This window comes from Neolamprologus brichardi, chromosome 8, assembly GCF_056152115.1.
Source record: "Neolamprologus brichardi isolate AB-2024 chromosome 8, ASM5615211v1, whole genome shotgun sequence".
In the NCBI taxonomy this organism is placed as follows: Eukaryota; Metazoa; Chordata; class Actinopteri; order Cichliformes; family Cichlidae; genus Neolamprologus; species Neolamprologus brichardi.
This window is the reverse complement of record NC_142111.1, coordinates 25,378,078-25,398,333: the sequence shown is the minus strand read 5'-3', so window position 1 is coordinate 25,398,333 and position 20,256 is coordinate 25,378,078. Positions and strand designations below refer to the sequence as shown.

At 44.1% G+C, this 20,256-nt stretch overlaps 1 protein-coding gene and 26 non-coding genes across 27 annotated transcripts; 8 read left to right on the top strand and 19 right to left on the bottom strand.

Annotated features, from left to right (window-relative positions):
* Nucleotides 1–344: 344 nt before the first annotated feature.
* Nucleotides 345–5,640, top strand: LOC102785982 (uncharacterized). Its single transcript, XM_006793265.3, has 3 exons — nt 345–629; nt 1,010–1,143; nt 3,234–5,640. Exons 2-3 carry the CDS (start codon nt 1,041–1,043, stop codon nt 4,580–4,582), a joined length of 1,452 nt encoding a protein of 483 aa, XP_006793328.2. The 5' UTR covers nt 345–629; nt 1,010–1,040; the 3' UTR covers nt 4,583–5,640.
* A 163-nt stretch (nt 5,641–5,803) lies between these two features.
* On the bottom strand, nt 5,804–5,876 carry trnav-uac (transfer RNA valine (anticodon UAC)). The gene has a single exon. It is a non-coding gene; the product is annotated as a tRNA-Val (tRNA).
* A 522-nt stretch (nt 5,877–6,398) lies between these two features.
* On the bottom strand, nt 6,399–6,470 carry trnad-guc (transfer RNA aspartic acid (anticodon GUC)). The gene has a single exon. It is a non-coding gene; the product is annotated as a tRNA-Asp (tRNA).
* A 151-nt stretch (nt 6,471–6,621) lies between these two features.
* Nucleotides 6,622–6,693, top strand: trnaq-cug (transfer RNA glutamine (anticodon CUG)). Its single transcript has one exon. It is a non-coding gene; the product is annotated as a tRNA-Gln (tRNA).
* Nucleotides 6,694–7,167: 474 nt separating this feature from the next.
* Nucleotides 7,168–7,240, bottom strand: trnav-cac (transfer RNA valine (anticodon CAC)). The gene has a single exon. It is a non-coding gene; the product is annotated as a tRNA-Val (tRNA).
* Nucleotides 7,241–7,855: 615 nt separating this feature from the next.
* Nucleotides 7,856–7,928, bottom strand: trnav-uac (transfer RNA valine (anticodon UAC)). The gene has a single exon. It is a non-coding gene; the product is annotated as a tRNA-Val (tRNA).
* A 522-nt stretch (nt 7,929–8,450) lies between these two features.
* Nucleotides 8,451–8,522, bottom strand: trnad-guc (transfer RNA aspartic acid (anticodon GUC)). The gene has a single exon. It is a non-coding gene; the product is annotated as a tRNA-Asp (tRNA).
* A 151-nt stretch (nt 8,523–8,673) lies between these two features.
* On the top strand, nt 8,674–8,745 carry trnaq-cug (transfer RNA glutamine (anticodon CUG)). Its single transcript has one exon. It is a non-coding gene; the product is annotated as a tRNA-Gln (tRNA).
* A 474-nt stretch (nt 8,746–9,219) lies between these two features.
* Nucleotides 9,220–9,292, bottom strand: trnav-cac (transfer RNA valine (anticodon CAC)). Its single transcript has one exon. It is a non-coding gene; the product is annotated as a tRNA-Val (tRNA).
* Nucleotides 9,293–10,024: 732 nt separating this feature from the next.
* trnaq-cug (transfer RNA glutamine (anticodon CUG)) lies at nt 10,025–10,096 on the top strand. The gene has a single exon. It is a non-coding gene; the product is annotated as a tRNA-Gln (tRNA).
* A 474-nt stretch (nt 10,097–10,570) lies between these two features.
* Nucleotides 10,571–10,643, bottom strand: trnav-cac (transfer RNA valine (anticodon CAC)). Its single transcript has one exon. It is a non-coding gene; the product is annotated as a tRNA-Val (tRNA).
* A 615-nt stretch (nt 10,644–11,258) lies between these two features.
* Nucleotides 11,259–11,331, bottom strand: trnav-uac (transfer RNA valine (anticodon UAC)). The gene has a single exon. It is a non-coding gene; the product is annotated as a tRNA-Val (tRNA).
* Nucleotides 11,332–11,853: 522 nt separating this feature from the next.
* Nucleotides 11,854–11,925, bottom strand: trnad-guc (transfer RNA aspartic acid (anticodon GUC)). The gene has a single exon. It is a non-coding gene; the product is annotated as a tRNA-Asp (tRNA).
* A 151-nt stretch (nt 11,926–12,076) lies between these two features.
* Nucleotides 12,077–12,148, top strand: trnaq-cug (transfer RNA glutamine (anticodon CUG)). The gene has a single exon. It is a non-coding gene; the product is annotated as a tRNA-Gln (tRNA).
* Nucleotides 12,149–12,622: 474 nt separating this feature from the next.
* trnav-cac (transfer RNA valine (anticodon CAC)) lies at nt 12,623–12,695 on the bottom strand. Its single transcript has one exon. It is a non-coding gene; the product is annotated as a tRNA-Val (tRNA).
* A 615-nt stretch (nt 12,696–13,310) lies between these two features.
* On the bottom strand, nt 13,311–13,383 carry trnav-uac (transfer RNA valine (anticodon UAC)). The gene has a single exon. It is a non-coding gene; the product is annotated as a tRNA-Val (tRNA).
* A 522-nt stretch (nt 13,384–13,905) lies between these two features.
* On the bottom strand, nt 13,906–13,977 carry trnad-guc (transfer RNA aspartic acid (anticodon GUC)). The gene has a single exon. It is a non-coding gene; the product is annotated as a tRNA-Asp (tRNA).
* A 151-nt stretch (nt 13,978–14,128) lies between these two features.
* Nucleotides 14,129–14,200, top strand: trnaq-cug (transfer RNA glutamine (anticodon CUG)). The gene has a single exon. It is a non-coding gene; the product is annotated as a tRNA-Gln (tRNA).
* Nucleotides 14,201–14,670: 470 nt separating this feature from the next.
* trnav-cac (transfer RNA valine (anticodon CAC)) lies at nt 14,671–14,743 on the bottom strand. The gene has a single exon. It is a non-coding gene; the product is annotated as a tRNA-Val (tRNA).
* A 615-nt stretch (nt 14,744–15,358) lies between these two features.
* On the bottom strand, nt 15,359–15,431 carry trnav-uac (transfer RNA valine (anticodon UAC)). Its single transcript has one exon. It is a non-coding gene; the product is annotated as a tRNA-Val (tRNA).
* A 522-nt stretch (nt 15,432–15,953) lies between these two features.
* Nucleotides 15,954–16,025, bottom strand: trnad-guc (transfer RNA aspartic acid (anticodon GUC)). Its single transcript has one exon. It is a non-coding gene; the product is annotated as a tRNA-Asp (tRNA).
* Nucleotides 16,026–16,176: 151 nt separating this feature from the next.
* trnaq-cug (transfer RNA glutamine (anticodon CUG)) lies at nt 16,177–16,248 on the top strand. The gene has a single exon. It is a non-coding gene; the product is annotated as a tRNA-Gln (tRNA).
* Nucleotides 16,249–16,718: 470 nt separating this feature from the next.
* trnav-cac (transfer RNA valine (anticodon CAC)) lies at nt 16,719–16,791 on the bottom strand. The gene has a single exon. It is a non-coding gene; the product is annotated as a tRNA-Val (tRNA).
* Nucleotides 16,792–18,001: 1,210 nt separating this feature from the next.
* Nucleotides 18,002–18,073, bottom strand: trnad-guc (transfer RNA aspartic acid (anticodon GUC)). The gene has a single exon. It is a non-coding gene; the product is annotated as a tRNA-Asp (tRNA).
* A 151-nt stretch (nt 18,074–18,224) lies between these two features.
* trnaq-cug (transfer RNA glutamine (anticodon CUG)) lies at nt 18,225–18,296 on the top strand. The gene has a single exon. It is a non-coding gene; the product is annotated as a tRNA-Gln (tRNA).
* Nucleotides 18,297–18,766: 470 nt separating this feature from the next.
* trnav-cac (transfer RNA valine (anticodon CAC)) lies at nt 18,767–18,839 on the bottom strand. The gene has a single exon. It is a non-coding gene; the product is annotated as a tRNA-Val (tRNA).
* A 1,210-nt stretch (nt 18,840–20,049) lies between these two features.
* On the bottom strand, nt 20,050–20,121 carry trnad-guc (transfer RNA aspartic acid (anticodon GUC)). Its single transcript has one exon. It is a non-coding gene; the product is annotated as a tRNA-Asp (tRNA).
* Between the last annotated feature and the right edge of the window lie 135 nt (nt 20,122–20,256).

Sequence of the window (20,256 nt, the reverse complement as noted above, 5' to 3'; positions counted from 1 at the left end):
GTCAAACAGCCTGAAATTGGAAAACTGTTCATCAGTTAACTATTTATTTAATATATTTTGTTCAGCTTATATTTAAAGTAGAAACAGAAAATAAATGAAAAACAGTGAACCTGATTTGGCTGTATGTTGTCCTCAAACTAAAATGACTTCTTAGGATTTCTTTCGCCACAAAGACTGTTTTGCATGAATCGGAACTGGAGATTAATTTTACTTTTTAAACTTTAACAATTATTTCTTCGTGCATTCCTCAGGAATCTTTTTGGTTTAGGAAAAAAAACGGCTCTAGGAACCTTTTATTATACCGTGTTGTAAGGGGGAACAAATAAATGTTGGACTGACGGGCAGGAAGCTGTCCGTCCTGAGACTGTGCGGAGCTTCCAGACGAGTTTTCATCCTCTCACCAGGGAAGCCTGCGGTGCCGAATAATAATTAGAATCATTTGTACGGTATAACGAGGTTTTGAGACACTGAGACGGTAACAGTTCTAATTTAGCACAATAAATAAAACCGGGCGTCAGCTGTCGCCGCCAAACGAGCAAAAACATGAAGGAGGAAAAGAAATACATGTTGGGGTCACCTCCTCCACGTGGACATAGCTGAAGAGGACTCACTTGTTTTCTGCTGGATAGGTAATTTATTCCCAGTAGAGTCAGCAGCCACACGGTCATGGATACGGCCAGCACAAGAGGGCTTTTACACAAAAATATAGACCTGCTATCTGGACTAGAATTTATTTTTTAATTAATTTAACGTGTTAAAGGACCCAGGGCGGCTCTAAATTATTGGCAGTAACAGTGATACAGTGAATTCATAACGTTTTGCAACTCTTGCCAGATTATCTCAGTTTAATCTAACATTTGCACTTTGACAGATGCACCAAGAATAACACAGTAGCACAGACCAGAGGAGTCATGGATATATCCATCGAGCTTCTGATTGGTAATTGAGCCCCTCTACTGCCTGAGAATGAATGAGTAAATGTTCGGGTGGCTCATTTGTGTCATTACAGCTTGCACCTGAAAATCACAAGTGGAGTTGCAATGTCTCGATTAAAGATCCTCCAACAGGACGACCCCAGAGGTCTCAGGTTGTGTCCCCTTGTATCTGCATCAGCTACATCAGGTTTGGCAGAAGCACAGGCAGGTGGGTGACGTTCATTTGTTTCATTTACATGTAACTCATTCTCTTGATCAAACAGCAGAAACTAAATTATAAAACACAACAATTAGTGAGTAATGATGCTGTATTCAGGTATTTGGTAACCACTTCAGAGGTTCATGGACAAGAGGATAAAATCTGAAGTTAGTAAAGAAGGTAAAGCTCCAGAAACACTTGGAGCTTGTCTTTATGGTCCATGAAACTGAAATTTATGAGCCAGGATTAGCTGTGTGATTCCAGTGTGAGTCATTTCTTTACTCAGTGCACTAACACAGTGTGTGAGACGATGTGCTTTGGTTTATGTTCTCGACCACTTCTCACTGAAGAGAATGCATAGTTATAGATAAATAAAGATTTTATTAATGCTACTCTGGGGAAATTCACTGCACTAGGCTCAGAAAGAAAATGTGAATTAGATATACTAGAAAAATAGTGTAAGGAAATTGCACAAAATGCAGTAATGCAGTTGGTAGTAACTGATCATTACTAAATGTGAGAAGCTCCATAAAAACAGAAGTTTTGGCATTTTGCTGGACTGGTTGTGTGTGTTAGCACAATGCTGATGAGTAAAGTAATCTTTCTCAGAAGTTGTTGCTGCCTATCAGTATGGTAAGGTTTATATTCAAAGATCTGAAGTCCATTCGAATCAATTTGAAGTCTACCATTCTGTAGTGAGAAAGATTACTCACATGTGGAAAACATTCAAGACAGCTGCCAAACTTCTCAGGAATGGACATCCCAGCAAATTCACCTCAAGGTCAAATCATGCAGCTCTGAGAGCTACATGTCAGACCCTACAGGCCTCAGTTAGCATTTTAAATGTTAAAGTTAACAACAGTACAGCATGAACAGACTCAACAAATATAACTTGGCTGGCTTATATTTGAAAAGGTCATCTGAATAAACCACAAAGATTATGGAAAATACTCCACTGGACAGCGACAGCCAGACAGAAAACCATTACAGTGGTCCCTCGCTATAACGTGGTTGACCTTTCGTGGCCTCGCTGTTTCGTGGATTTTTTTTGTGTGCAATTTTGCATGCTTTTTTTGGGGGGGCTTACAGCGCATTGTGTTCTGCGTCCTGATTGGCTGTAGACCATTGTCAATCAATCTTGTACCGTGTCTCCTGTACCGTACAGAATGCATTCAGCTTGTCAAATTTACACAAGTCTTCGATCGCTAGCAGTGCTGTAGTGCTGTACTGTATTTTTGTAAGTTTTATCCCCCAAAAACACAACAATGTAGACACAACGTTTTGCACCGTCAAAGGCAGACGCGGGTGCCTTTGGTTTCATTCTATAATACTGGACTTATTTTTCTACGAAGGTTTGAACTTTGAGAGTGTTTAAACAAGAGAGAAAAGTGTGAACATGTTCATGCCTGCCTGAGAAAAGTGTATAAAGCATGTAGTGAGGGATTTTATAGCCTTAAAACATCTATACTAATTGTAAAAAAGAAAGTAGGCTACTTCTCAGATTTCACCTATCACGGGTTATTTTTTTAGAACGTAACTACCGCGATAAACGAGGGACCACTGTACTTTACTGTTTTTGTGCTAACATTGTTTCTACAAGCTGTTGAATCATATAGGATGTAGCTATACACAGCTTAAACACACTGCGTCTGCAGTTTGGCTTAGTTTTTGTTCAGTAAATAATGACATTGTGTCATATGTTAGAAGGCTGCGCTTAAATGATTTTAGAACCTTGTAGAGAGCAGATGATTTTTTGTTTTTGTTATGTCTTGATGTGTAATACCGTAGGACAGGGGTGTCAAACTTATTTTATATCAGGGGCCACATACAACCCACTTTTATCCTAAGTAGCCCGGACCTGTAACACTCAGCTTTCTGTCAATAAAGAACTTCTGCATTTAAATGTTTTTTCACACAATAAAGAAAATTAATAATTCACATATGAAATTATCTTGCGGGCCAGATATAATTGTATCGTGGGCTGGATGTGGTCCATTGGCCGCAAGTTTGACATCCCTGACTTAGAACTAGAATTCTCGAAGTAAAAATGCATAGCTCACAGCTTCCTGTGATGCACCTGTGATGTGTGTTTTCTGCAGATGTCCAGCAGATGTTGCCAGTTAAAGAAGAGGTTCCCTCGATCCCCAGTCTGGACCAGAAGGACATAGGCCACATCCACATAAAGGAGGAGCAGGAGGAACTATGGACCGGTCAGGAAGGAGAGCAGCTTAATGGTCTGGGTGCTGTTACTTTGAAGACTGAAGATGAGGAAGAGAAACCTCAAGTCTTAGAGCTTCATCAAGAACCAGCTGAAGATAACAAAGAGACACCGACTCCAGCCAGCTGCTCATACAAGCAGATAAAAGGAGAACCTGGTGGAGAGCTCTGTGGAGGACCAGAACCTACCAATACTTCATATCTAAACAGTCTTTTACAACCAAACACTGATGGAAAAGCTTCAGACTATTTCGAGAATGAAGTCACTGTTGATGAGGATGATGATGATTGGCAAGAGCCTTTGTCTGGACCTGAAAGTGAAAGTAGTGATTGGAAGGAGAGCATGAAACATGACTCAGGTGTAAAGAGTGATAATGTGGGACATATCTCTGCCAAACAACCGCTCAGCTGCTCTGAGTGTGGTAAACGCTTTCAGTACAAAGGGTGTCTTCAGAGACATTATTCAAGACATCATTCAGGAAAAAAAACTTCCAGCTGTTTGGTTAATAGAGTGAAGGAAAGTGTAGAATCGCAGACAAAAGGCCACGGTGGAGAGAAACCATTTGGCTGCAGTGTTTGTGGACAAAGATTCAATCAAAACGCAAATCTTAAGACTCACATGAGAGTCCACACAGGGGAAAAACCGTTTACTTGTAGCATTTGTGAAACTAGATTTAGACAGCAGTATAGTCTGGATAGGCACATGAGAATCCACACAGGCGAAAAACCTTTTAGTTGTGGTGTGTGTAGTAAAAGATTTTTACAACTGGGGGATCTGAAGAGACACAGAAGTGTCCACACGGGAGAGAAGCCTTTCGATTGTAATGTTTGTGGTAAAAGATTTACTCAGAGGATTCATTTCAAGACACATCTGAATGTTCACACGGGTGAGAAGCCATTTGGTTGCGACATTTGTGGTAAAAGATTTAATCGAGTGGGCAATCTGAAGACACACAAAAGAATCCACACTGGAGAGAAACCATTCAGCTGTGAATTTTGTAGTAAAAGGTTTTCACAACAAGGTGTTCTGAAGAGACACAGGAGCATCCACACAGGGCTGAGCCCGTATGCTTGTGATCTTTGTGGTAAACGGTTTAATTATAAGAAAAATCTTAACAGGCACATGATAATTCACACAGGAGACAAACCATTTGGCTGTGATATTTGTAATAAAAGATTTTTACAATTAGGGGATTTAAAGAGGCACATGAGAGCACACACAGGAGAATAATTACTTTAGTGTTGTGGGGTTAGTGGGAAAAGATTTATCCTAAGAGGGAAATGCAAATCCCCAAAAGTTGATTCTTTTCATCTGGACGTTGCATTTTCAGTGGCAGCAACATTTCGTCACTCATCCAAGTGACTTCTCCAGTCTCAGCTGGCTGCAGGTTTCCCCAGCCTTATAAACAGTGCATTTACACAATGACCGAAACTAGCACCACTGTGAATCCCCAAATACTGAAGAAGTCACTTGGATGAGTGATGAAAAGTTTTGTCCAGATGATCACAATCAACCTTTCGAGATTTACATACCTGGATGACTGAGCATGCATCGAGACAAGAAAATGTGAAGAGACAACAGAGCTTGTACTGTACAGTAATCTGATCACAAGATGGAAAATGTATATTAAACAATCCATAGCTTTTGTCCCTCTGATAATTGCAAATAGTAATCATCTGTATCATCTTAGTCCAACATCAGGAATATGTTTTCACATTAACGTAATAGTATATAGCTTTTTTCTTTAACCTCCTAGGACCTGGCATCCACATATGTGGACATCACATTTTGTATTTATACTCAATTTTCCTCTAAAAGGGCCTGATATCCGCTTACGAGGACATTATACTGCTACTGTTCTATCAAAATTTCAAATGAATATCCTCATATGTGGCTCTTTTTTTTCTTAGAAACAAAAATCAGGTAAAAAACAAAATCTGGTAATCCTCTGTTTTTACGTTCATCGGGTCCCAATCAGCCCAAATATCAAAGAGAAATCAAAAATGCATGCCATGGAAGAGTTCAGGTCTTAGAGGGTTAAATCTGTCATTATGAGGCTGTTGTGTTCGTATTTTGTAACAGTGTCATTTTTTCTGTCTGTTAGTTTTTAAATTTGTTCCCTGTGAATTTCAATTTGATTGCTGCAACTTGTCAGGAATTTCCCCACACTAAACCAGATTTGGTTTACCACATTGACACTTCAAACTTGTGGCTCAGGGAGCACAGTGTTTTAGTGCCCTCTGTTGTCCAGCAGTCTGTGCATGATAAATAAAATATTTTTAATAGTTTTCTTTGGGTTTTTCTTTCTTTCTTTCTATTAATCCAGATGATGTGTCATTTTTATTTGATTGATGATAAAAAGGTTATAATGACCTGGACCCTGAAAAGTGCACAAGAATGATTATATTGATAAAAGAGGCTTTCATATCAGGACGCATAAGCAAAGAAGCATGTTTCCGCCCGGTTTCGGACCGGGGACCTTTCGCGTGTAAGGCAAACGTGATAACCACTACACTACGGAAACTGAGCTTGCGTACCCTGTAGTAATTAAAGGAGCATTTCAATGCTTTCTTACATTTGTGGACTTTTATGACAGATCATGTAGGACTATTGAGAAGGAGGGAACTCCCATTTGTGTCATTTTTCAAGCACTCCCCCACTTATGGCTGTATTGACAATGCAAATTGTGATCTCAAGATAGCATCTCTTGTCATGGGAGCTGATCTTCTGGTTGACAAGCTCTTTGATGTCCTTTGTTTGGCTAGCACACAACCTACAGAAGACAAAACCAAGAAACTTATTTGTTAGTAGGGACGCACGTAAAACAGAGAAAACGCTGGACAAGCATAGTTCTCTTAGACTAGCATCTCTTCTGATGGGAGCTCTTTCTGAGAAGACCTTTTTGACTTGTGAGCGCACAGGTGGAATTCATGTTTCTTCAAGCCCATTATAGGACTAGATTATTAGATTGACTAGGATCTGGTGTGCGATTAAGGTGTGCGTGGTCATTGCAGGTAAAAGGCAGAGCAGAAAAGGAAACTGCTCACTCCCCGTCGGGGAATCGAACCCCGGTCTTCCGCGTGACAGGCGGAGATACTGTCCACTATACTAACGAGGACCTCTGACGCGCTGCCAAGGTCACGTCAAGCTGCGATTCGCAGCAGGTATGACAGGTAAAATTTGGCTGGCCTTGTAGAAATCCCCATCAGTTAACCAAGAACTACACTTTTATGCCAGTTTGACACAGAGCTTTTCTGCACTTCAGGCAGGGTTCCATGGTGTAATGGTTAGCACTCTGGACTCTGAATCCAGCGATCTGAGTTCAAGTCTCAGTGGAACCTCATTTGGCTTTCTAGCACTTTGCTCCACAGGTACATTAGCATTAGCACACGCTGGAATAAGAGTCTAGTCAGTTAAAGAGCAAGTTAGTGGCCCAGTCAATTCCACTCCTCTTGTGTTGATTGATCTCATCTGCACATGGTCTTCATGCTGCACCAAACCTCGCTCATGCTCTTCTGCTGCACTTTCCACTTCAGCTTCCTGCTGTATTGTTCATTAGCCACCTTGACTCAAGTCAACTTTTCCTCTTGCACTCTTCTCACTTCTAATCCTGTTGCCACCTCCGAAGGCCCCGATCTTCTTGTTGACAAGCTCTTTGATGTCCTCTGTTTGGCTAGCACACAACCTACAGAAGACAAAACCAAGAGACTTAATTCTCAATAGGGATGCAAATAAAACAGAGAAAATGCTGGACAAGCAGAGTTGTCTAAAGAGTGAACATCAATTCCCTTTTGACCAAAGAAGGAAAAGACCCATGTTTCCGCCCGGTTTTGGACCGGGGACCTTTCGCGTGTGAGGCAAAAGTGATAACCACTACACTACGGAAACCCCGAAAGACAGCTTGTTTGGCTTTCCAATGTGTCTCACTGAGTAATCTCGCAATCTGACAAATCTGGTGGCATGTTCCTATCATGGCCTTGAAGTAAAAGGAGCCATGGAGAAGAGACAGACGCACTCTAGCAAGGAGTCTGAACTGTAGTCTCGATGTTAGGCTCACTTAAACTTTGGACATTTAGGAGTTCACTTAAGCAAGCACAGCTCAACATATGCTGCCCTAGGAAACCCCAGAACCTCTGGCAGCAGAACTGTTGCCTAAAGCACCCATTTGTTTCATTGCCTTGTGCATTGGCTGAAAATAGGCCCAAGTCCTGCGCAGGCCACCTAGAGCCACTCATTTCCAAGAGCTTAGTCTGTGCCTCCATCTTCAGGAAATATAGCGACTGGAGATGTGTTGATTTGTGGGAAGTCTGTGGAGTTTGCAGAAATTTGAGCCATAGACAACTCTTTAGCAAGACGAGCATCCAAAGGTTACAGATGTCAGAGACCTGTATCAGATTTGAGTACTTTCTCTCGTCTGTGTCCCAAACAGCAGGAGAAGCCCACAAGTTCAAGCAATGCCTGCAGTCAGACACTTTTATATCAGGACGCATAAGCAAAGAAGCATGTTTCCGCCCGGTTTCGGACCGGGGACCTTTCGCGTGTAAGACGAACGTGATAACCACTACACTACGGAAACTGAGCTTGCGTACCCTGTAGTAATTAAAGGAGCATTTCAATGCTTTCTTACATTTGTGGACTTTTATGACAGATCATGTAGGACTATTGAGAAGGAGGGAACTCCCATTTGTGTCATTTTTCAAGCACTCCCCCACTTATGGCTGTATTGACAATGCAAATTGTGATCTCAAGATAGCATCTCTTGTCATGGGAGCTGATCTTCTGGTTGACAAGCTCTTTGATGTCCTTTGTTTGGCTAGCACACAATCTACAGAAGACAAAACCAAGAAACTTATTTGTTAGTAGGGACGCACGTAAAACAGAGAAAACGCTGGACAAGCATAGTTCTCTTAGACTAGCATCTCTTCTGATGGGAGCTCTTTCTGAGAAGACCTTTTTGACTTGTGAGCACACAGGTGGAATTCATTTTTCTTCAAGCCCATTATAGGACTAGATTATTAGATTGACTAGGATCTGGTGTGCGATTAAGGTGTGCGTGGTCATTGCAGGTAAAATGCAGAGCAGAGAAGGAAACTGCTCACTCCCCGTCGGGGAATCGAACCCCGGTCTTCCGCGTGACAGGCGGAGATACTGTCCACTATACTAACGAGGACCTCTGACGCACTGCCAAGGTCACGTCAAGCTGCGATTCGCAGCAGGTATGACAGGTAAAATTTGGCTGGCCTTGGAGAAATCCCCATCAGTTAACCAAGAACTACACTTTTATGCCAGTTTGACACAGAGCTTTTCTGCACTTCAGGCAGGGTTCCATGGTGTAATGGTTAGCACTCTGGACTCTGAATCCAGCGATCTGAGTTCAAGTCTCAGTGGAACCTCATTTGGCTTTCTAGCACTTTGCTCCACAGGTACATTAGCATTAGCACACGCTGGAATAAGAGTCTAGTCAGTTAAAGAGCAAGTTAGTGGCCCAGTCAATTCCACTCCTCTTGTGTTGGTTGATCTCATCTGCACATGGTCTTCATGCTGCACCAAACCTCGCTCATGCTCTTCTGCTGCACTTTCCACTTCAGCTTCCTGCTGTATTGTTCATTAGCCACCTTGACTCAAGTCAACTTTTCCTCTTGCACTCTTCTCACTTCTAATCCTGTTGCCACCTCCGAAGGCCCCGATCTTCTTGTTGACAAGCTCTTTGATGTCCTCTGTTTGGCTAGCACACAACCTACAGAAGACAAAACCAAGAGACTTAATTCTCAATAGGGATGCAAATAAAACAGAGAAAATGGTGGACAAGCAGAGTTGTCTAAAGAGTGAACATCAATTCCCTTTTGACCAAAGAAGGAAAAGACCCATGTTTCAGCCCGGTTTTGGACCGGGGACCTTTCGCGTGTGAGGCGAACGTGATAACCACTACACTACAGAAACTGAGCTTGCGTACCCTGTAGTAATTAAAGGAGCATTTCAATGCTTTCTTACATTTGTGGACTTTTATGACAGATCATGTAGGACTATTGAGAAGGAGGGAACTCCCATTTGTGTCATTTTTCAAGCACTCCCCCACTTATGGCTGTATTGACAATGCAAATTGTGATCTCAAGATAGCATCTCTTGTCATGGGAGCTGATCTTCTGGTTGACAAGCTCTTTGATGTCCTTTGTTTGGCTAGCACACAACCTACAGAAGACAAAACCAAGAAACTTATTTGTTAGTAGGGACGCACGTAAAACAGAGAAAACGCTGGACAAGCATAGTTCTCTTAGACTAGCATCTCTTCTGATGGGAGCTGTTTCTGAGAAGACCTTTTTGACTTGTGAGCGCACAGGTGGAATTCATGTTTCTTCAAGCCCATTATGGGACTAGATTATTAGATTGACTAGGATCTGGTGTGCGTGGTCATTGCAGGTGAAAGGCAGAGCAGAGAAGGAAACTGCTCACTCCCCGTCGGGGAATCGAACCCCGGTCTTCCGCGTGACAGGCGGAGATACTGTCCACTATACTAACGTGGACCTCTGAAGTGCTGCCAAGGTCACGTCAAGCTGCGATTCGCAGCAGGTATTACAGGTAAAATTTGGCTGGCCTTGTAGAAATCCCCATCAGTTAACCAAGAACTACACTTTTATGCCAGTTTGACACAGAGCTTTTCTGCACTTCAGGCAGGGTTCCATGGTGTAATGGTTAGCACTCTGGACTCTGAATCCAGCGATCTGAGTTCAAGTCTCAGTGGAACCTCATTTGGCTTTCTAGCACTTTGCTCCACAGGTACATTAGCATTAGCACATGCTGGAATAAGAGTCTAGTCAGTTAAAGAGCAAGTTAGTGGCCCAGTCAATTCCACTCCTCTTGTGTTGGTTGATCTCATCTGCACATGGTCTTCATGCTGCACCAAACCTCGCTCATGCTCTTCTGCTGCACTTTCCACTTCAGCTTCCTGCTGTATTGTTCATTAGCCACCTTGACTCAAGTCAACTTTTCCTCTTGCACTCTTCTCACTTCTAATCCTGTTGCCACCTCCGAAGGCCCCGATCTTCTTGTTGACAAGCTCTTTGATGTCCTCTGTTTGGCTAGCACACAACCTACAGAAGACAAAACCAAGAGACTTAATTCTCAATAGGGATGCAAATAAAACAGAGAAAATGCTGGACAAGCAGAGTTGTCTAAAGAGTGAACATCAATTCCCTTTTGACCAAAGAAGGAAAAGACCCATGTTTCCGCCCGGTTTCGGACCGGGGACCTTTCGCGTGTGAGGCGAACGTGATAACCACTACACTACTGAAACCCCGAAAGACAGCTTGTTTGGCTTTCCAATGTGTCTCACTGAGTAATCTCGCAATCTGACAAATCTGGTGGCATGTTCCTATCATGGCCTTGAAGTAAAAGGAGCCATGGAGAAGAGACAGACGCACTCTAGCAAGGAGTCTGAACTGTAGTCTCGATGTTAGGCTCACTTAAACTTTGGACATTTAGGAGTTCACTAAAGCAAGCACAGCTCAACATATGCTGCCCTAGGAAACCCCAGAACCTCTGGCAGCAGAACTGTTGCCTAAAGCACCCATTTGTTTCATTGCCTTGTGCATTGGCTGAAAATAGGCCCAAGTCCTGTGCAGGCCACCTAGAGCCACTCATTTCCAAGAGCTTAGTCTGTGCCTCCATCTTCAGGAAATATAGCGACTGGAGATGTGTTGATTTGTGTGAAGTCTGTGGAGTTTGCAGAAATTTGAGCCATAGACAACTCTTTAGCAAGACGAGCATCCAAAGGTTACAGATGTCAGAGAACTGTACCAGATTTGAGTACTTTCTCTCGTCTGTGTCCCAAACAGCAGGAGAAGCCCACAAGTTCAAGCAATGCCTGCAGTCAGACACTTTTATATCAGGACGCATAAGCAAAGAAGCATGTTTCCGCCCGGTTTCGGACCGGGGACCTTTCGCGTGTAAGGCGAACGTGATAACCACTACACTACGGAAACTGAGCTTGCGTACCCTGTAGTAATTAAAGGAGCATTTCAATGCTTTCTTACATTTGTGGACTTTTATGACAGATCATGTAGGACTATTGAGAAGGAGGGAACTCCCATTTGTGTCATTTTTCAAGCACTCCCCCACTTATGGCTGTATTGACAATGCAAATTGTGATCTCAAGATAGCATCTCTTGTCATGGGAGCTGATCTTCTGGTTGACAAGCTCTTTGATGTCCTTTGTTTGGCTAGCACACAATCTACAGAAGACAAAACCAAGAAACTTATTTGTTAGTAGGGACGCACGTAAAACAGAGAAAACGCTGGACAAGCATAGTTCTCTTAGACTAGCATCTCTTCTGATGGGAGCTGTTTCTGAGAAGACCTTTTTGACTTGTGAGCGCACAGGTGGAATTCATGTTTCTTCAAGCCCATTATAGGACTAGATTATTAGATTGACTAGGATCTGGTGTGCGATTAAGGTGTGCGTGGTCATTGCAGGTAAAAGGCAAAGCAGAGAAGGAAACTGCTCACTCCCCGTCAGGGAATCGAACCCCGGTCTTCCGCGTGACAGGCGGAGATACTGTCCACTATACTAACGAGGACCTCTGAAGTGCTGCCAAGGTCACGTCAAGCTGCGATTCGCAGCAGGTATGAGAGGTACAATTTGGCTGGCCTTGTAGAAATCCCCATCAGTTTACCAGGAACCACACTTTTATGCCAGTTTGACACAGAGCTTTTCCACACTTCAGGCGGGGTTCCATGGTGTAATGGTTAGCACTCTGGACTCTGAATCCAGCGATCTGAGTTCAAGTCTCAGTGGAACCTCATTTGGCTTTCTAGCACTTTGCTCCACAGGTACATTAGCATTAGCACACGCTGGAATAAGAGTCTAGTCAGTTAAAGAGCAAGTTAGTGGCCCAGTCAATTCCACTCCTCTTGTGTTGGTTGATCTCATCTGCACATGGTCTTCATGCTGCACCAAACCTCGCTCATGCTCTTCTGCTGCACTTTCCACTTCAGCTTCCTGCTGTATTGTTCATTAGCCACCTTGACTCAAGTCAACTTTTCCTCTTGCACTCTTCTCACTTCTAATCCTGTTGCCACCTCCGAAGGCCCCGATCTTCTTGTTGACAAGCTCTTTGATGTCCTCTGTTTGGCTAGCACACAACCTACAGAAGACAAAACCAAGAGACTTAATTCTCAATAGGGATGCAAATAAAACAGAGAAAATGCTGGACAAGCAGAGTTGTCTAAAGAGTGAACATCAATTCCCTTTTGACCAAAGAAGGAAAAGACCCATGTTTCCGCCCGGTTTCGGACCGGGGACCTTTCACGTGTGAGGCGAACGTGATAACCACTACACTACGGAAACCCCGAAAGACGGCTTGTTTGGCTTTCCAATGTGTCTCACTGAGTAATCTCGCAATCTGACAAATCTGGTGGCATGTTCCTTTCATGGCCTTGAAGTAAAAGGAGCCATGGAGAAGAGACAGACGCACTCTAGCAAGGAGTCTGAACTGTAGTCTCGATGTTAGGCTCACTTAAACTTTGGACATTTAGGAGTTCACTAAAGCAAGCACAGCTCAACATATGCTGCCCTAGGAAACCCCAGAACCTCTGGCAGCAGAACTGTTGCCTAAAGCGCCCATTTCTTTCATTGCCTTGTGCATTGGCTGAAAATAGGCCCAAGTCCTGTGCAGGCCACCTAGAGCCACTCATTTCCAAGAGCTTAGTCTGTGCCTCCATCTTCAGGAAATATAGCGACTGGAGATGTGTTGATTTGTGTGAAGTCTGTGGAGTTTGCAGAAATTTGAGCCATAGACAACTCTTTAGCAAGATGAGCATGCAAAGGTTACAGATGTCAGAGACCTGTACCAGATTTGAGTACTTTCTCTCGTCTGTGTCCCAAACAGCAGTAGAAGCCCACAAGTTCAAGCAATGCCTGCAGTCAGACACTTTTATATCAGGACGCATAAGCAAAGAAGCATGTTTTCGCCCGGTTTCGGACCGGGGACCTTTCGCGTGTAAGGCGAACGTGATAACCACTACACTACGGAAACGGAGCTTGTGCAAACTATAGTAATTAAAGGAGCATTTCAATGCTTTCTTACATTTGTGGACTTTTATGACAGATCATGTAGGACTATTGAGAAGGAGGGAACTCCCATTTGTGTCATTTTTCAAGCACTCCCCCACTTATGGCTGTATTGACAATGCAAATTGTGATCTCAAGATAGCATCTCTTGTCATGGGAGCTGATCTTCTGGTTGACAAGCTCTTTGATGTCCTTTGTTTGGCTAGCACACAATCTACAGAAGACAAAACCAAGAAACTTATTTGTTAGTAGGGACGCACGTAAAACAGAGAAAACGCTGGACAAGCATAGTTCTCTTAGACTAGCATCTCTTCTGATGGGAGCTCTTTCTGAGAAGACCTTTTTGACTTGTGAGCGCACAGGTGGAATTCATGTTTCTTCAAGCCCATTATAGGACTAGATTATTAGATTGACTAGGATCTGGTGTGCGATTAAGGTGTGCGTGGTCATTGCAGGTAAAAGGCAGAGCAGAAAAGGAAGCTGCTCACTCCCCGTCGGGGAATCGAACCCCGGTCTTCCGCGTGACAGGCAGAGATACTGTCCACTATACTAACGAGGACCTCTGAAGTGCTGCCAAGGTCACGTCAAGCTGCGATTCGCAGCAGGTATGACAGGTAAAATATGGCTGGCCTTGTAGAAATCCCCATCAGTTTACCAGGAACTACACTTTTATGCCAGTTTGACACAGAGCTTTTCTGCGCTTCAGGCAGGGTTCCATGGTGTAATGGTTAGCACTCTGGACTCTGAATCCAGTGATCTGAGTTCAAGTCTCAGTGGAACCTCATTTGGCTTTCTAGCACTTTGCTCCACAGGTACATTAGCATTAGCACACGCTGGAATAAGAGTCTAGTCAGTTAAAGAGCAAGTTAGTAGCCCAGTCAATTCCACTCCTCTTATGTTGGTTGATCTCATCTGCACATGGTCTTCATGCTGCACCAAACCTCGCTCATGCTCTTCTGCTGCACTTTCCACTTCAGCTTCCTGCTGTATTGTTCATTAGCCACCTTGACTCAAGTCAACTTTTCCTCTTGCACTCTTCTCACTTCTAATCCTGTTGCCACCTCCGAAGGCCCCGATCTTCTTGTTGACAAGCTCTTGTCCTCTGTTTGGCTAGCACACAACCTACAGAAGACGAAACCAAGAGACTTAATTCTCAATAGGGATGCAAATAAAACAGAGAAAATGCTGGACAAGCAGAGTTGTCTAAAGAGTGAACATCAATTCCCTTTTGACCAAAGAAGGAAAAGACCCATGTTTCCGCCCGGTTTCGGACCGGGGACCTTTCGCGTGTGAGGCGAACGTGATAACCGCTACACTACTGAAACCCCGAAAGACAGCTTGTTTGGCTTTCCAATGTGTCTCACTGAGTAATCTCGCAATCTGACAAATCTGGTGGCATGTTCCTTTCATGGCCTTGAAGTAAAAGGAGCCATGGAGAAGAGACAGACGCACTCTAGCAAGGAGTCTGAACTGTAGTCTCGATGTTAGGCTCACTTAAACTTTGGACATTTAGGAGTTCACTAAAGCAAGCACAGCTCAACATATGCTGCCCTAGGAAACCCCAGAACCTCTGGCAGCAGAACTGTTGCCTAAAGCGCCCATTTCTTTCATTGCCTTGTGCATTGGCTGAAAATAGGCCCAAGTCCTGTGCAGGCCACCTAGAGCCACTCATTTCCAAGAGCTTAGTCTGTGCCTCCATCTTCAGGAAATATAGCGACTGGAGATGTGTTGATTTGTGTGAAGTCTGTGGAGTTTGCAGAAATTTGAGCCATAGACAACTCTTTAGCAAGACGAGCATCCAAAGGTTACAGATGTCAGAGAACTGTACCAGATTTGAGTACTTTCTCTCATCTGTGTCCCAAACAGCAGTAGAAGCCCACAAGTTCAAGCAATGCCTGCAGTCAGACACTTTTATATCAGGACGCATAAGCAAAGAAGCATGTTTCCGCCCGGTTTCGGACCGGGGACCTTTCGCGTGTAAGGCGAACGTGATAACCACTACACTACGGAAACGGAGCTTGTGCAAGCTATAGTAATTAAAGGAGCATTTCACTGCTTTCTTACATTTGTGGACTTTTATGACAGATCATGCAGGACTATTGAGAAGGAGGGAACTCCCATTTGTTTCATTTTTCAAGCACTCCCCCACTTATGGCTGTATTGACAATGCAAATTGTGATCTCAAGATAGCATCTCTTGTCATGGGAGCTGATCTTCTGGTTGACAAGCTCTTTGATGTCCTTTGTTTGGCTAGCACACAATCTACAGAAGACAAAACCAAGAAACTTATTTGTTAGTAGGGACGCACGTAAAACAGAGAAAACGCTGGACAAGCATAGTTCTCTTAGACTAGCATCTCTTCTGATGGGAGCTCTTTCTGAGAAGACCTTTTTGACTTGTGAGCGCACAGGTGGAATTCATGTTTCTTCAAGCCCATTATAGGACTAGATTATTAGATTGACTAGGATCTGGTGTGCGATTAAGGTGTGCGTGGTCATTGCAGGTAAAAGGCAGAGCAGAAAAGGAAACTGCTCACTCCCCGTCGGGGAATCGAACCCCGGTCTTCCGCGTGACAGGCGGAGATACTGTCCACTATACTAACGAGGACCTCTGAAGTGCTGCCAAGGTCACGTCAAGCTGCGATTCGCAGCAGGTATGACAGGTAAAATTTGGCTGGCCTTGTAGAAATCCCCATCAGTTTACCAGGAACTACACTTTTATGCCAGTTTGACACAGAGCTTTTCTGCGCTTCAGGCAGGGTTCTATGGTGTAATGGTTAGCACTCTGGACTCTGAATCCAGCGATCTGAGTTCAAGTCTCAGTGGAACCTCATTTGGCTTTCTAGCACTTTGCTCCACAGGTACATTAGCATTAGCACACGCTGGAATAAGAGTCTAGTCAGTTAAAGAGCAAGTTAGTAGCCCAGTCAATTCCACTCCTCTTATGTTGGTTGATCTCATCTGCACATGGTCTTCATGCTGCACCAAACCTCGCTCATGCTCTTCTGCTGCACTTTCCACTTCAGCTTCCTGCTGTATTGTTCATTAGCCACCTTGACTCAAGTCAACTTTTCCTCTTGCACTCTTCTCACTTCTAATCCTGTTGCCACCTCCGAAGGCCCCGATCTTCTTGTTGACAAGCTCTTGTCCTCTGTTTGGCTAGCACACAACCTACAGAAGACGAAACCAAGAGACTTAATTCTCAATAGGGATGCAAATAAAACAGAGAAAATGCTGGACAAGCAGAGTTGTCTAAAGAGTGAACATCAATTCCCTTTTGACCAAAGAAGGAAAAGACCCATGTTTCCGCCCGGTTTCGGACCGGGGACCTTTCGCGTGTGAGGCGAACGTGATAACCACTACACTACGGAAACCCCGAAAGACAGCTTGTTTGGCTTTCCAATGTGTCTCACTGAGTAATCTCGCAATCTGACAAATCTGGTGGCATGTTCCTTTCATGGCCTTGAAGTAAAAGGAGCCATGGAGAAGAGACAGACGCACTCTAGCAAGGAGTCTGAACTGTAGTCTCGATGTTAGGCTCACTTAAACTTTGGACATTTAGGAGTTCACTAAAGCAAGCACAGCTCAACATATGCTGCCCTAGGAAACCCCAGAACCTCTGGCAGCAGAACTGTTGCCTAAAGCGCCCATTTCTTTCATTGCCTTGTGCATTGGCTGAAAATAGGCCCAAGTCCTGTGCAGGCCACCTAGAGCCACTCATTTCCAAGAGCTTAGTCTGTGCCTCCATCTTCAGGAAATATAGCGACTGGAGATGTGTTGATTTGTGTGAAGTCTGTGGAGTTTGCAGAAATTTGAGCCATAGACAACTCTTTAGCAAGACGAGCATCCAAAGGTTACAGATGTCAGAGAACTGTACCAGATTTGAGTACTTTCTCTTGTCTGTGTCCCAAACAGCAGTAGAAGCCCACAAGTTCAAGCAATGCCTGCAGTCAGACACTTTTATATCAGGACGCATAAGCAAAGAAGCATGTTTCCGCCCGGTTTCGGACCGGGGACCTTGCACGTGTAAGGCGAACGTGATAACTACTACACTACGGAAACGGAGCTTGCGTACCCTGTAGTAATTAAAGGAGCATTTCAATGCTTTCTTACATTTGTGGACTTTTATGACAGATCATGTAGGACTATTGAGAAGGAGGGAACTCCCATTTGTGTCATTTTTCAAGCACTCCCCCACTTATGGCTGTATTGACAATGCAAATTGTGATCTCAAGATAGCATCTCTTGTCATGGGAGCTGATCTTCTGGTTGACAAGCTCTTTGATGTCCTTTGTTTGGCTAGCACACAATCTACAGAAGACAAAACCAATAAACTTATTTGTTAGTAGGGACGCACGTAAAACAGAGAAAACGCTGGACAAGCATAGTTCTTTTAGACTAGCATCTCTTCTGATGGGAGCTCTTTCTGAGAAGACCTTTTTGACTTGTGAGCGCACAGGTGGAATTCATGTTTCTTCAAGCCCATTATAGGACTAGATTATTAGATTGACTAGGATCTGGTGTGCGATTAAGGTGTGCGTGGTCATTGCAGGTAAAAGGCAGAGCAGAAAAGGAAACTGCTCACTTCCCGTCGGGGAATCGAACCCCGGTCTTCCGCGTGACAGGCGGAGATACTGTCCACTATACTAACGAGGACCTCTGAAGTGCTGCCAAGGTCACGTCAAGCTGCGATTCGCAGCAGGTATGACAGGTAAAATTTGGCTGGCCTTGTAGAAATCCCCATCAGTTTACCAGGAACTACACTTTTATGCCAGTTTGACACAGAGCTTTTCTGCACTTCAGGCAGGGTTCCATGGTGTAATGGTTAGCACTCTGGACTCTGAATCCAGCGATCTGAGTTCAAGTCTCAGTGGAACCTCATTTGGCTTTCTAGCACTTTGCTCCACAGGTACATTAGCATTAGCACACGCTGGAATAAGAGTCTAGTCAGTTAAAGAGCAAGTTAGTAGCCCAGTCAATTCCACTCCTCTTATGTTGGTTGATCTCATCTGCACATGGTCTTCATGCTGCACCAAACCTCGCTCATGCTCTTCTGCTGCACTTTCCACTTCAGCTTCCTGCTGTATTGTTCATTAGCCACCTTGACTCAAGTCAACTTTTCCTCTTGCACTCTTCTCACTTCTAATCCTGTTGCCACCTCCGAAGGCCCCGATCTTCTTGTTGACAAGCTCTTGTCCTCTGTTTGGCTAGCACACAACCTACAGAAGACGAAACCAAGAGACTTAATTCTCAATAGGGATGCAAATAAAACAGAGAAAATGCTGGACAAGCAGAGTTGTCTAAAGAGTGAACATCAATTCCCTTTTGACCAAAGAAGGAAAAGACCCATGTTTCCGCCCGGTTTCGGACCGGGGACCTTTCGCGTGTGAGGCGAACGTGATAACCACTACACTACGGAAACCCCGAAAGACAGCTTGTTTGGCTTTCCAATGTGTCTCACTGAGTAATCTCGCAATCTGACAAATCTGGTGGCATGTTCCTTTCATGGCCTTGAAGTAAAAGGAGCCATGGAGAAGAGACAGACGCACTCTAGCAAGGAGTCTGAACTGTAGTCTCGATGTTAGGCTCACTTAAACTTTGGACATTTAGGAGTTCACTAAAGCAAGCACAGCTCAACATATGCTGCCCTAGGAAACCCCAGAACCTCTGGCAGCAGAACTGTTGCCTAAAGCGCCCATTTCTTTCATTGCCTTGTGCATTGGCTGAAAATAGGCCCAAGTCCTGTGCAGGCCACCTAGAGCCACTCATTTCCAAGAGCTTAGTCTGTGCCTCCATCTTCAGGAAATATAGCGACTGGAGATGTGTTGATTTGTGTGAAGTCTGTGGAGTTTGCAGAAATTTGAGCCATAGACAACTCTTTAGCAAGACGAGCATCCAAAGGTTACAGATGTCAGAGAACTGTACCAGATTTGAGTACTTTCTCTCGTCTGTGTCCCAAACAGCAGTAGAAGCCCACAAGTTCAAGCAATGCCTGCAGTCAGACACTTTTATATCAGGACGCATAAGCAAAGAAGCATGTTTCCGCCCGGTTTCGGACCGGGGACCTTGCACGTGTAAGGCGAACGTGATAACTACTACACTACGGAAACGGAGCTTGCGTACCCTGTAGTAATTAAAGGAGCATTTCAATGCTTTCTTACATTTGTGGACTTTGATGACAGATCATGTAGGACTATTGAGAAGGAGGGAACTCCCATTTGTGTCATTTTTCAAGCACTCCCCCACTTATGGCTGTATTGACAATGCAAATTGTGATCTCAAGATAGCATCTCTTGTCATGGGAGCTGATCTTCTGGTTGACAAGCTCTTTGATGTCCTTTGTTTGGCTAGCACACAATCTACAGAAGACAAAACCAAGAAACTTATTTGTTAGTAGGGACGCACGTAAAACAGAGAAAACGCTGGACAAGCATAGTTCTCTTAGACTAGCATCTCTTCTGATGGGAGCTCTTTCTGAGAAGACCTTTTTGACTTGTGAGCGCACAGGTGGAATTCATGTTTCTTCAAGCCCATTATAGGACTAGATTATTAGATTGACTAGGATCTGGTGTGCGATTAAGGTGTGCGTGGTCATTGCAGGTAAAAGGCAGAGCAGAAAAGGAAACTGCTCACTCCCCGTCGGGGAATCGAACCCCGGTCTTCCGCGTGACAGGCGGAGATACTGTCCACTATACTAACGAGGACCTCTGAAGTGCTGCCAAGGTCACGTCAAGCTGCGATTCGCAGCAGGTATGACAGGTAAAATTTGGCTGGCCTTGTAGAAATCCCCATCAGTTTACCAGGAACTACACTTTTATGCCAGTTTGACACAGAGCTTT